Raw genomic sequence first — 13,534 nt, 5'->3', positions numbered from 1 at the left:
TATAATTACATATTTCTAAATACATTTTTTAATTGTACTGTTTTGAAGGTGAGTTGGTATCAAAGGCCAGTGAGTTTCTAACAAACATGGAGTTAATGTGGAAAAGAACAAAATCAGGTCCGCAGTGGCAGAGCTCACCGTTCTGATTCGTGACCCTTTCATAGGCTGTTGCCATGCAGAAAGGACGCAAGACGCTCCAGACAGACACACACGTACTCATTTACTCATGGGAGGGCTGTAGTCTTCCAGCCCGTTGAACTTTGTTTGAACCCTGAGAGAACGTCCATCCTCTCCACATCATGAACTTAGCCTGCTGTGTCATCTATCACACGTGTACGTGCATTTCATTTATCACCTGGTTGGAAAACGTGTTTCCGACGTGGTCTCACGTGGGACTTGTGCTTACTCACAGATTTGCACACCGACTCTTGTTGCGTGACCTGGAGTGATGCTGGAAATGTGCTTTTCCAGTGGTGGATATGATGCTCAGTCATGTAAATAATTGATTTACTGGTTCACTCCTGTCACGCCATTTTGGATTTCATGCCTGTTTGTGCTCACAAAACATCACCAGGTGGGGTAATGAAGGTCCGGCCCCACCCACACAGCGAGCCTTAGTACCTTATCTTTAACCCAGCTTTTTTTTTGGCTGTGGTGGTCGTCTCAATATCATTCTGCTTCCCAAGAGAGGATCTGATCCTCTGGTCAGACGCACTCAGACTCCAGCTGTCAGTGATGGTCCTTCTGCTCTGAGCTGGAGATCTGCTCTAACCAGAACCTACGGCAGGTGGAGGCCTGCTTCAGGGGCTGCTGTCAGTCAAGCTGAAGTTCGTCTGCAGGATGAGAGACTCACGAGAGAAGCATCACCAAGTACTCAGAAAACAGGAGTAATAATAAAAAATGTGTGAACCTGCTTCACTGTGCAGTCTTCATTTAGGGAAACGTTACTGTTTGCAGTTGTTAACTGAGAAAATACAAGTGATGCTGGTTATATTGTTCATCCAGCTGTCTGCACTCAGTGATGACAGTACTACGTGTAAATGTGCTGATTGTTGAAAATGTCAACGTCGCAGCGAGGAGACAAAAGGTTTTGATCCAAAGTGGGTCATCGCCTCTGCTGCCTCGGGGCAAGAACATGATTTGGGCACAAAGGAGACGGGACATCCTGATCGTTTCCATCTCTACACTTCAGAGGTAAAAAAAGAAAAGCAAATGTTCTATTTGTACTCGTATCTGACATTTTCTGTGTTACTCAGAAAAGAGTTACTTGGAGAGTCAGTTGTGGTGTCAGTGCAGCTTCCTGTGATTGGGTTTGTGAGTCTTTTAACATGTCCGTATACTTATGACTAAACAACAGGTCCTGGTGCCTGCTGTAAATCACAGCTGTGGAGGAAGCGAAACATCATTTCCATTTGAATAATAGCATAAAATGTCTTTAACAGATGACTTTTATCTTACAAAGGTAGACGCTAAAATTTGAATAAATAAAGTCCAAGATATGACGTGTTTACACAGGCTTCAGCTTTTTACACTTGTTTGGAAACTGCTGTTAGACAAATTTGCATTAGATTATGTGTTTGCAGATTTATTGGGTGGTCAGCGGTTATCTACTGCTGGCCACACTGTGAAAACACAGCTGATAAGGACTTATCTGCTGTTATGGTCAGTTTAACCCAGTGAACTGTGGGATATGCAGTCTTTTGTTTTCCTGTGTAAACGTTGACGGAGCCTCTCAGTATTCCTTTCTATGCTGTATACGTGAAAACAGCAAAGACGTCTGTAGCTCTGCTTTTTCCCAGCATGCACTTGTTTTATGAGGGTTACACAGACAGACGGATCTGTGCTCTTTAAGAGGAATCTTTGTTTGCTCCACTTCAGCGACGCTGAGGCGCCGTCATGATAATGATAATCTGTTTCTTCACATGTTTTTGTTTACATCCACCCTTCCCTCTCCGGTGATCCCTCCTCTCGTCATGTGTCTGCAGACTGCCGCTCTCCCGTTTTAAGCAGCCTTCTTGGCAGAGATTCGCATCGTTAGTGACAGCTGCTGTCATCACACACCTTCGCTTTTTCTGACCGGTAGCCTTTATAGAACAAAGCGTGTCCACATGTCTGTCTGTCCCCTCCAGGCTGTCCGTCGTTCTTATTTTAACGCACTTCTCTGCTGTCACCATGGAAACGGATGGTTGTGAGACGAGCCCATGCAGGCACACGTGTGGTTGTCCACACAAAGAGACTGTTAACATGTTTATGTTTGTTTTTTCCAGTCCATGCAGGGAGGGTGCCAGCACTTGTCTGTACATGAAGCTCACATAAGAGCAGGAGGGTGACTTTGCTCGTTTCTACTCCCCGATTGCTCTTCAGACACGTCAGATTTCTTCAATTCTTTCGACAGTGTCATGTAAGCTGAGGGGAAAAACATCTGCACTCGAGAGATGAAGCACGTCATTCAATAATTGCTTGTTGTTGTTGTTGTTTTGTTTGTTTGCTTATTAATATTTGACAGAGACGAGTACTACCACCCACCCCTTTGTGGATGTAAAACAACGGCACTTTTTTGCTAATCTTTGCGCTGTGTGATGTCAGAAGGGGGGGGGGGCTCTCTTGTAGCAGGGGTGTCCAACCCCAGGCCTCGAGGGTCCCGGTGTCCTGCAGGTTTTAGATGTGTCAGCTGATTTAAACGGCTAAATGACCTCCTCAACATGTCTTGAAGTTCTCCAGAGACCTGGGAATGACCTCATCATGTGATTCAGGTGTGCTGACCCAGGGTGAGATCTAAAACCTGCAGGTCACCGGCCTCTGACGCCTGGAGTTCCCCGCCCCTGTCTTATAGGGTCATCTCAGGTGCACAGACCCCACCCACCTGCTGTCTTGTTTGTGGGGACGAAGGAATGGAGGTAAAACCACTTATTTCAGTTATTATACAGTAGGCGTACTGAAGACCCTCACTGAGCCTCTGTATAAGATGATAAACTCTGGGAAGGTGACGTGTTGTGGCACTCGCCTCTTGTTTGTTAGAAATGAGCGTAATCCACGTTCTTATCGAACCTCCCTTAACGATGACGGCTGCCACATGATCAGCATGGGCAGACTTTATGATCAGTAAGTTACAGTCACTGGAGTTTGTGTGGATGACTAATCCGACTGCGTGTTCATGACTTTGCTGCTACTTTGTTAGAATCATCATTTTGATGTTTGCTGTCCTGTGTTCTGACTTGAAGTGACAGCTGATGATGAGTCCTGGGAATCAACACACCAAACAAGTCCAGCTGGACACCAGCGTGCAGCCTAAATTTAAAATGCACCTTAATGTTAGATCACGTAAAACCATTAGCACTAATGGCGCTGTCATTTTCTGCATCACTCTCATAACCATGTGGAAGGATGTTCCCTGTATGTGATCCTCAGTTTCTTAAATTTCTTTGTGGTTTTTTGGTTTTAGCTTCTTTTGTTAGAAACACTAAGACTGAACTGAAACTAAGTGTTATTGTATGAGGGGCGCGACGTAGGTCCCTCAGCAGAGGTTTTACAATACAAACAGAACTTTCTGGAAGCATTTTGCTCTCAGGCTTAAACATCCAGAGTCTCAGCAAACACAACGATGCCTCATAAAGCATCGATGCGTTGACCATCAGTATCGATTTTTTAAATGCGATTCATAGCAAACTAATTAATTGTCTTTTCTAGTGCAGCAATAAGCAGGCTGCTTGGCTTGTGTCTCACAGCTTTGGTTTCTTTGCGCCAGTCTCTCCTTTTTCTCTTCCTGCTTCCTCCACCAGTTTGTCTCACTTATCTCATTCCTCACTCATACCTTCGTGCTCTTAACAGCAGATCTGTTGGATAAAATCAACATTACTGCGCTCAGATGTTTTGGTTTTCCCCCTTCGGTAACTTACCTTGGGACAGCAGCGGCCCGTGTGTTACTGTGCATGTTATTCCTCTGAGGTCACTGGAAAATTCCATTCTAGCTCTTGATTGATGTTTCCTGAAAAACATGTTTATTTTTGAAAAGTCTGCATGCATCTCCCTGCACACTGTTTGACTGCACCACCTGCCGGGATGATTGACAGATTTATTGACTTACTAATAAACCGGCGCTCAGCTCTGAGTGCTGTGATAAATGTGCTGGTAGTTTAAGATTGTTGGTTTGCACACTGGTATGAATGGCATAAGTGTGAAGTGTTGATGCTGCATATTTTATTAATTCGTTTATTTTCATTCTAGTGCAGTGCGTACTGGCTGACTTTTGCAAACGTGCTTGATTTCATTGTGTAGATAAGTTGGGCACAAATGGGGAAATCCTGCCTGACTGAAAGCAGAAGCAGAGAAGGAAAAGGGAATGAAACGGACACATGGGGCAAAGAGGAAGGAGGACTTCAAAGAAGCTGAAGTGCAGAAAAAGAAGGAAGTTTGATGTATAAAGTGGGTGTGATATTATATCTAAAGACCATTCACGTGTCCAACCGCAGGGAACAGTTGCACTTTCTGCCCTTACGAGGAGAGCATCTCGTGTCTCTGGAGGCACCCACCCATCCATCCATCCACCCACCCAATCATCCGCAGCATCCCTTCTCTCAGCACTGTTGCTGTGCAGGTTCCACAGAGGATGAAGCAGAGTCAGTGCAGGCGAAGGTTTCAGTGACAGTTGGTAACATGTCTACATTATGTAAGTTAATGGGTTAGCGGATCATCAGAAAATCAGATGCTAAGAACAAACGTGGCGTTTGTATCAACAAACCTCTGCAATAGATGAATTGTCTGCAAAAAAGTGTTATGTTGAACAAAAAGTGTTTGAGAAGCCCAACATTTGGGTGTCTGTGGAAGTATTTGCATGATGCATGTATTATATGTTCATTACCTCGCTGCCATATAAACGTGCATGAGCTTATTAGTGCGTGTGTGCACGTGAAGGCTGTAACTTATGATGCCCACTGTGTCATTTGTACAGTGACTAATTCTTATGATCGTCCAATAATAATGGCCCTGAATGCTCTGAGGTTCCAGTTCTCGTCCCAGCGACTTCGCCCTCGCCTGCAGAGTGCTAGCTGGAGCTGGAGGTCATCGCGTGATGAACGCAGTGAAACCACATCAGAAAAACGTCGAACAGTCGTGGGATGATATTAAACTGACTCGAGCTGCACAGCTGCTCCAATGAACTTCAAGAATAAAAAAAGCCTAACTGATCCCTTTTAAGCAATTATTAAATTAAGGTAAAAATAAGGTTCTAGTTCTTTGCACACAAACACTGGGGTATTATTTACACATGAATATTTGCTCCTGCCTAGATTAGCAGTCCACAAGCAGCCGGTCAGACCAGGATGAGCCACGTGGGGCCGTAAAACAAACATTTCAAGCACAACAGGAAATGTAGTAAGATGTAGTAACCGTCCACAGCGCAGCTTTACTGCTGCTGCATAATTCTCTCCAGTCAGGCCTCGCCATAATTTAAAAGTACACATTTAGAAACAGCCGTGACAAATATTAGGTTCAAATGTGGAACAATTCGCTCTCAGCTCTCACAGATGAACGCTGAGCTCCAGGTGATCCTGGTCTTTTCTTTTGGTTGGACGCTGTGCTAGTTGACAGCACCATCTGTTTATTTGCTGCTCCCACCTTAAAGAGAATTGGAGCATTGTGCAGCCGCAGCACGGCACAGGATGTTCAGTACCTCAGTAACCTGCAGACGGGCTAATCGGCTGCTTTTCTTTGGATATGACAGACGCGGTGTCGATTTCAGTGTTGAATAATTCAGAGGTGTGTTTTGTGATGCTGGAGGATTGTATTTGTCTGAAGGCTCGTGTGCATCAGCAGAAAAGAGTTATTTTGTTGGTTGATGTGGAAAGCTGATCCTCTGCCCGTTCAGTCGGCAGGTGTGCGACGTGCACGCAGTGACACACACCTGCACGTGCATTTTTAATGAGGAACTGTGCGTTTCCCTCGCTGGTATTAGTCGTGTCATTTTCTCTAAGTCCTTTTTTCCCTTTCTTGTTGTTACAGAGACACAAAGAAAGCGGATGATATAAACCGCAGCCTGACGTCCTCCACCAGAGAAGGTACATCACTCATGACCACAGCATGCTTCATGTTCGTACAGTCGGCACTCCAAGCTGCCGCTAAGACACGTCAGCCAGCAGCAACACTGTGGTTTAGATGATCTTAGGTAGCTGGGATCAGCCCGCGGTTGTTGTGTTAAGCCTCAGAAAGCTCCTCGTTCTCTGGGCTTTACAGCCAAACCTTCGTTTGGTAGTTACAGGATCTGAGGAGGACGTTCAGGTTTTCCAAAGGTATCTGTGCAACTTTGCAATGAACAAAGTTAGAAGAGAAAAATTGAAAAGGGTCAGTGCCTCCTTTAAACACCTCTGTGTAATTTCATAATTGAGTGTAGCATCTGTCAGTGGGAACTTCCCTTTTTTTATTTTTGTGTTTTTGAGGGTTGAACTTGTTGCCTGAATTTATTTATTCATCTAAAAAGGAAAAAATCACCAGTGAGCTCATGGTAGGTTTAAAGTACGTTTTTGAGACTGCCATGAAATATCTGTCAGTATTTTTATTTTATCTGTCATTTTTTTATTTGAAAGAATAAAGCTCCAACTCTACAAATAATTTGTGTTGCCAGTTTGCTCCGATCAGGATTTTCCTTCTGAGCACGTGTTGGTTGGGACTCCCCAGATGGCAGAGGAGGTCGTTTAACCAGAGAACTCATTTTGGTGCTTTAAGTGCATAGAATTAGCTTTAATTACAAAGCTTAAATAGCCTTGAGATGGCAGCACAGACTGCAGCAGCAATGCTTAAATTGAGATTAGAGCAGCAGAGTTTTGGTCTCTGAGAGCAGCACGTGTAGCACAAAGGTAGCTCATGTGTTAACACAAAAGATCTACTCACAGAACAACAGGCTTCACCATTTAGACATGCAGATTATGTTCAACAAATTGCATTTTTAATTTCTTCTCTCTTTTAGGGAAACCGCTTTAATCTCGAACTCACTTCATGATTTCTAGTTCCACTCTCAGCGTATTCTTCACTGAGTCGTCTCTTCACACGAGTTTCCACAGATACTCGATAACTGCCACTGAAAGAGGAAGAACACAACAAAACCGCCTTTATTAAAACAAGTGGAACATAAAGGAGTCGCGGTTATATCAAAGTTTGATTCCAGTAGCTCAAAACACCAAATGAATGTAATGTTACCTGAAGCGCAGACTGTAATAAGAAGCGTGCTGATGTGCACGTTAATACCTCACACCTCTCATAGACTGTATTTAAAGGATGGCTGGTGGAGTTTTAGATCCTGCATCTTGTCAGGGTGTCGATCGCGCGTCTGAGCGTTTCCACCATCGCCGCCATCTTGGTTGTGCAAAAAAAAAAAAAAAGGATGTGATGAGTAAAGATGGGTGTGAAACCACGTACTCACCGGCTGGTGGACTACTTGTCAACCACAAGTCCTTAGCTGTTGGGTGTGTGCTCTCGTGCCACCGATGATCATTCATTTTAAAACGTAGTATGATTAATATTTACAAAATAGACTTGTTTGTTTATTTAATGTGACCCACAACGTGTGACCGAGCCCATCAATTCTTGGAAAGGTGTTTAAAGGTCAACACAGAAAACCATAAACGTCCATCATCTCAACCTCAGCTCTCGACAGCAGCCTTCAGATGGAGTTCATGTTTAAGCTTCCTCCACACTGGCTTCATTTTCTGACCTGCAGTCTGCGGCTCACCCTTTTACACCATCTGTGGGCAACGGGAGCTAGCTAGGAGGGAGCTAGGAAGCTAATGCTAGCATCGTCACAGGCCCAAACACGATTTCTGTAAACACGCTGTAAACATTCGACCTGTGAGCCCCCTCCCCCCACCCTCTTCCCACTTGTGTCTCGAGTGAAACAAGACGCTCGCACAGACACTACTGTTGGTGTATTACTGGCCTACCTGTAGTACCAGGTGTTACCAAACAGCTCGAACTAAGAGACACAACCTCTGCCATAACTGTACCTAATGATCTGACAGTAAACATTACCCAGACGTGCTCTTTGTTGTGCAACCTGCCACTCGCTGGTGTAATTCAGTCCATAAACATAAAATGGTGACGCGCTCACATCCCATTTAGATGCGTCATTAAAGGACGCTGATTGGGTTTCGTTCAGATCGTCAGAGAAGATCAGTGACATCATGAGAGCGATATTTGACTGGTTTCACGCCTACAGTGTGTGCTGGTTTTTTATCATCTCATATTTACTTAATTGAACACAAAGTCCAATAATTCTCCTGTTTTTGTACAGTTTAAAAAAACTATACATGTGCCAGATGTTGTATTCAACTTTTAATACAATAGAATAAAACTTTAAATGAGGTCACCTTTATTATAGCTGTACTGTAGATAAAGTGATTGACTGGCTGTGTGAGTAGGTGCACATGCATGAATCGCTCTCTGTAGGCCGTTAAAAGTGAGCTGGTGTAGTTTAGGAAGGAGAGCGTGTAACAGTGCACGAGAGCGTGTAACAGTGTGGCAGCCAGGTGCTGCAGAATGTCAGGGAGATGCAGCAACAGGTCAAATCCCCAAACATGTGCGGTAGGCTCAGCTTTGAGCCAAGGAACTGAAGCGACTCGTAGTGCAAAGTCTTCAGAGAGGTACCGATCACAGTGATGCATGACGACTTTAGACCACGTGGTTGTTTCTTAAATGTTTGATCATCTTTTATTCCCAGTGCACACAAAATGAAAACAACCACAAATGTACTTGACTGGACCGTTTTATCTCAGAGGGGAAAAGTACTCTTCGCAGTCTTAAAGTCAGCTGTCAGTTTTAATGGTACCTGAGGGGTGGGGAGGTGGAGTCTTGCTGCAGATGAAGCAGCTGCGGACTCGTAGCCACAGGTTAGAGTCTGCCCTGAACAAATAAGGCTTGCACAGCAGCACATGTACCAGCATGACACGTCACAGTAGTTAGTGAATGTAGGCATACGTCAACACTGCCCCCTGCTGGTGCAACCCCGAGTCTGACTGCTCTGCATGAATTTAATAATCTGATGCGTTTTTAAGGTATATAATTTCCTCCCAATCAAAGGCTGTAGGAACAGTATGCAGCCTGTTATTATGCACACAGTTATATCTGAATTTATGACGAGCGCAGGATGTGCAGCGTTGAAAAATAGCGGACAGCTTGCTGGAGGCTGTGCAGAGAAATGCAGTGTGACTATCATGTGCACGCTGCTGCACAGAGTCTCTATTGTTGCCACTTCACTCTCTGGCTTAAGTCGAGGGAAGCTGGCTGTTAATGTGTGAGAAAAGAAGACTCGTGTTTATCTTTACTGTGTAAAAATGCAAGTGTGCCAAATATACTAACACAGACTTTAAAATCATTTTTGCAGCAGCTAATTCAGTTTTTTAAAAATAAACAGGGTTACACTGTTCCTATCTGCATCTCTGTGCGTTCCTGACGTTATGCTGCTGTAGGTTTAGGCCCACTGTGATTACAGAGTTTGTGACCACCCGTCATAGCTGGGGGAGGGAGACTTTTCCCAGGAAATTGCTGCCCTTTGCCTCCAATAAAAGCTTTATAGAGTGTAACTGTAATTTAGGACTCTGCATTTGGCTGATTTCAGAGACGCCTGAATCCAAAAGAAAGGTCTGCATTTTCAGATCAGCTATCAAAGCTTGGTGCGTGGTTGGTTTCATTTCTGTCAAAGGGATGATGGACGGAAAGGTCGGCAGCAAGGATTCAATTTAGAAAATAAAAGGACAATAAGTTTTTCCCACCCTGCGCATGGTACAGTAAACATAGCCAAACCTTCAAGCAATGAAGTCGGCGTATACGTGAGCCAAGAGCGCAGACTTTAAGCTTAGCTGACTCCACCCACCTTGTATTTGAATCTTTTGTTTGCGAGGGGCAGCCAATCAGGAAGAAGAAGAGAAAGGGCATTAAAAACAAAAAGAACTTGACTAAGAGCAAATATTTGATTTTATTTTGTAAACTTTTGATTGATAGTTTTGTCTGTTTAGAAAGTTTTCACTGCAGGTAGTTAATTAAAAGGCCTGGTTGGTCTTCAGGGCGCTGCTGTAAGGCAGCATCATTTAATATCCAGCTCCTGGTCTGAAATCAGCCACACTGAACGTGTTTTTGTGAAACTGTATGTACTGCTATCTGTTATGGTGACGACTCTTTTTAACCATCAGGTTTGCTGGAATGGGTAACCTGCTAAAAGTCCTAACAAGGGAAATAGAGAACTATCCACACTTTTTCCTGGACTTTGAAAGTAAGTGTGGCGGGGCAGTGGGACAAAAGCTGGATGGAGAAGGAGGTGTAGCCTGCTCTGCTCTTTCTTCTCTCTCCGTCAGCCTCTGCTCTCAATGACCAAACTGTGAAGGCGTCCTCTTATTCTCTCCTCTTTTTTCCTCGCCCCCCTCTTGGCTCGGTCGCGACCTCCCGCAGCATCGCCTCTGATCGCCCGTCGCTAATCAAACAACTTTCTTTTCTCCCTTTTTTCGGTGGCTCTTTAACATCACACATGCTCTTCCTCCTTTCTTTCTCCTTTCTCTCTCTTGCAGAAACCAAATGGGGAATCTATTAAAAGTGCTCACGTGCACAGAGTTTGAACAGGGGCCAAACTTTTTCCTTGATTTTGAAAGTGAGCGCAGCTTCTGCCTGTCCTCTTGCTCCCACGCTCTCCTTTCCCCTCAACCAGTCGTCCCTTTAGCCTCTCTGTAGCCGCTCCGGCTGGTCAGGGGTCAGACTGTTCAGCCGCTGTGAACCTTCCTCCATTGAATTTCTAATGTTATTAAAATTCATGATTAATTTCAGCCCTGCTTTAGAATAGGAACTCTTTTCTTTGTGTGCCAAGCAGAAGAGGAATGGATCTGACCCTTGACCTTTGCCGTCTGCTTTTACTAACTCGTCCGCATGCACCTCTTTGTGTTTGTGATACATTTCATGCACCCAAATGTGACATAATGTAAACATAATGTTTACACACACACACACACACTACGCCTCCACAGTGGCATTTCAGCAGCTCGCACGCTGTAGCCAACCCCAGGCTTTGTTTATTCAGCAGAGAGGAAATGATAGGAGTGGAAGGTTTTTGAAATGCAAAGCAGCGCAGACAGCGTTTTAATGTCAGCGCTGCTCTATATTTAGACTCTCTGTGGTCATGATAACCAGCTCTCTATTCTGAGTCTTAGACGGGTCTGGCTAGGCTTGGAGAGTTTGCATTACCTCACACGTTTTTACAACTGAGCTGCCAGAGCTGAGATGAAGAAGCAGGGGTCATGGTGTCATAAATATGCATGCAGCAGGAGACTAAGAGCCGGTGAGCTCGTACGTACCTTAGACCTGATATTTGTTTCAGTCAGTCACGGCTGTCGCTCGAGCACGTACAAGCTACGGCACGCTTTGGATGACCCTGTGCAGGCACACTGACCTTTGACCCCCACACACACTCTGCCCATCTCTCATCTTTTACAGTCAAATATTCAAAATATCTGCCTTAATGTGAGCTGCCATATTCAGATACGTTTGTGTGTTATTGGCGTAAATGTGGCCTCGTTTGAAGCTCGAGGCTGCCGCGTGCATTCGGTCCGAGGTGCTGGAAGACGATGGAGCCAGTTTAGTGCTTTTCACTGCAGTGATTTGGCTTTTTGCAGTTAAAACCATTAAAGGCAGTTTTTGGTTTGACTGTAAAAGAGCTCAGTTGTATTGTCTGAAGTGATGTCCCTCACTCGAGTCGTGCTGCTGAACGTTTTTGTTTTGTCGGGTTTCCCATTTCAAACGAACGGCGAGTTCCGTTCTAGCAGCGAACGCGTTCAGCGAGCATGCTCGTTTCCTGCACTCGGTGCTAGCTTTCATTAACTAACACGGTTTCACATCAATATGGAAAAAATCCACTGACGTTTGTCTGTAATTATACAAGAGTGTCATTTGTTGGCTTGTGTTCTGATATATGTTTGTGTTTAGATGCACAGCCGACAGACGGAGAGCGTGAGGTGTGGAACCAGGTGAATTCAGTCCTCCAGGAGTCTGAGAGCATCCTGGGTGGCCTGCAGTCGTACAAAGGGGCTGGCCAGGAGATCAGAGATGTAAGGAGAAGCGCAGAGACACGGCATGGCGAAGAATCCTGAGTGGAAATCTCTGGATTCGTTCCGTAATGCCAAACATGGCAGCTGTCCCGTCACTAACTCCCAAACCGTGTGAGCGAGTTACGATGTCGGACTGATGCAAGTTCGCGACAGCTTCAGCTGTGTTGTGGGAGCATTTCTACTCCTCACTGTTCTTGGCTTATTGTAATCACATTACACTTGAAGCAGACTTTAGTCACAGTAGTGTGCTGTGCATGCAGTATGGATGCACAGTCCCAGTGATCACTGACATCAAAGTTATGGCCTTTTCCTGCTCTCCTTCAGTAACCGAGCTCACAGCCGACCCACAACGTTTGCAGAAGCTCGTTACTAAACAGCTGACTGTGAATTCAATCAGCTGCACAGAATGAGCTGCAAGTCAAGTCCTTCATGCAAATTCTGACTGTAATCAGTCGCCTGGAGGGGGCAGCTTTGCTGTTGTTCACTTTGACTTCGATAGTCTGTGGTACAGAAGAACTGCATACATGGAAAAATATATAAAGCTGTAATAATAATGGACTTTTACTTAAGTGTAACTGTTTCATCTTTACAGCGACAGCAAGTGGAGAGACGCCTGCCACCACACGGCTCAAACTGCTGCGAATGCTTCTGTTATCATACAGAAAGCCCTGTTTACCATTTTAGATCTGTGTGCGTCGCTCCGTGCTGTTGGGATGCGTGTGACGGTTGACGAGTGTTTCTTTGGTTCCAGGCGATCCAAAACCCCAGCGATCACAGCCTGCAGGAGAAGGCGTGGAACTCCGTCTGCCCGCTGGTCATCAAACTCAAGAGGTTTTACAGCTTCTCCCTCAAACTAGGTGCTGAACAAACGCCTCCTTTCTGTTACTGAACAGGTTACGTTAAAGTCAAATTTCTCATCACATTTAAGATTGTGTGTGTTTGTGTGTACAGAGAAGGCTCTGCAGAGTTTGTTGGAGTCCCTGACGTGTCCGCCCCTCACGCCCACTCAGCACCTGGAGAGGGAGCAGGCGCTGGCCAAACAGTTCGCTGAGATCCTCCACTTCACTCTGCGCTTTGATGAGCTCAAGGTCTGTGGAAACACTCGAGCTAAACTCAGACGCACACACAGTCAGCCTTATCCCGATACCTCGTGTGTTGTACTGCACGGCTTTATCAAACGTGTGCGTGTGTGATGGCGAAATGATGACTGTCTCTTTGTTTTGCCGTAGATGAGGAATCCTGCCATCCAGAACGACTTCAGCTACTACAGAAGGACCATCAGCAGAAACCAGATAAACAACATGAACGTGAGTCTGGGGAAAAATCTTTTCCTGTTTTAGTCAGATTTGTGTCTGGAGGACGTACTCTGTCTAAAAGAGGGAGGAGTCAGGACGAGAACAAACTGATCAGATTAGTTTTTTCATCTAAACCTGGCAGCCTGATGTTGGCAGAGTAGGGCGCTT

At 45.0% G+C, this 13,534-nt stretch overlaps 1 protein-coding gene across 6 annotated transcripts in view; it reads left to right on the top strand.

Annotated features, from left to right (window-relative positions):
- Positions 1–13,534, top strand: part of fam49a (family with sequence similarity 49 member A) — a 32,065-nt gene that overhangs the window by 14,044 nt on the left and 4,487 nt on the right. For 3 of the 6 annotated variants that reach the window (XM_085381129.1, XM_085381126.1, XM_085381130.1), the window contains exons 1-5: positions 10,270–10,624; positions 11,950–12,071; positions 12,823–12,928; positions 13,023–13,159; positions 13,301–13,378. In XM_085381129.1, coding sequence (XP_085237255.1) covers positions 10,552–10,624; positions 11,950–12,071; positions 12,823–12,928; positions 13,023–13,159; positions 13,301–13,378 — 516 coding nt within the window. In that variant the 5' untranslated portion in view covers positions 10,270–10,551. The other 3 variants (XM_085381127.1, XM_085381131.1, XM_085381128.1) reach the window with 2 other exon arrangements.

Source organism: Rhamphochromis longiceps, linkage group LG15 (assembly GCF_057381845.1).
Source record: "Rhamphochromis longiceps isolate RC_006_pf linkage group LG15, R_longiceps_female_GT1.1, whole genome shotgun sequence".
NCBI lineage: Eukaryota > Metazoa > Chordata > Actinopteri > Cichliformes > Cichlidae > Rhamphochromis > Rhamphochromis longiceps.
The sequence above is the reverse complement of the archived record's forward strand: the minus strand, read 5'-3'. Positions and strand labels throughout refer to the sequence as shown.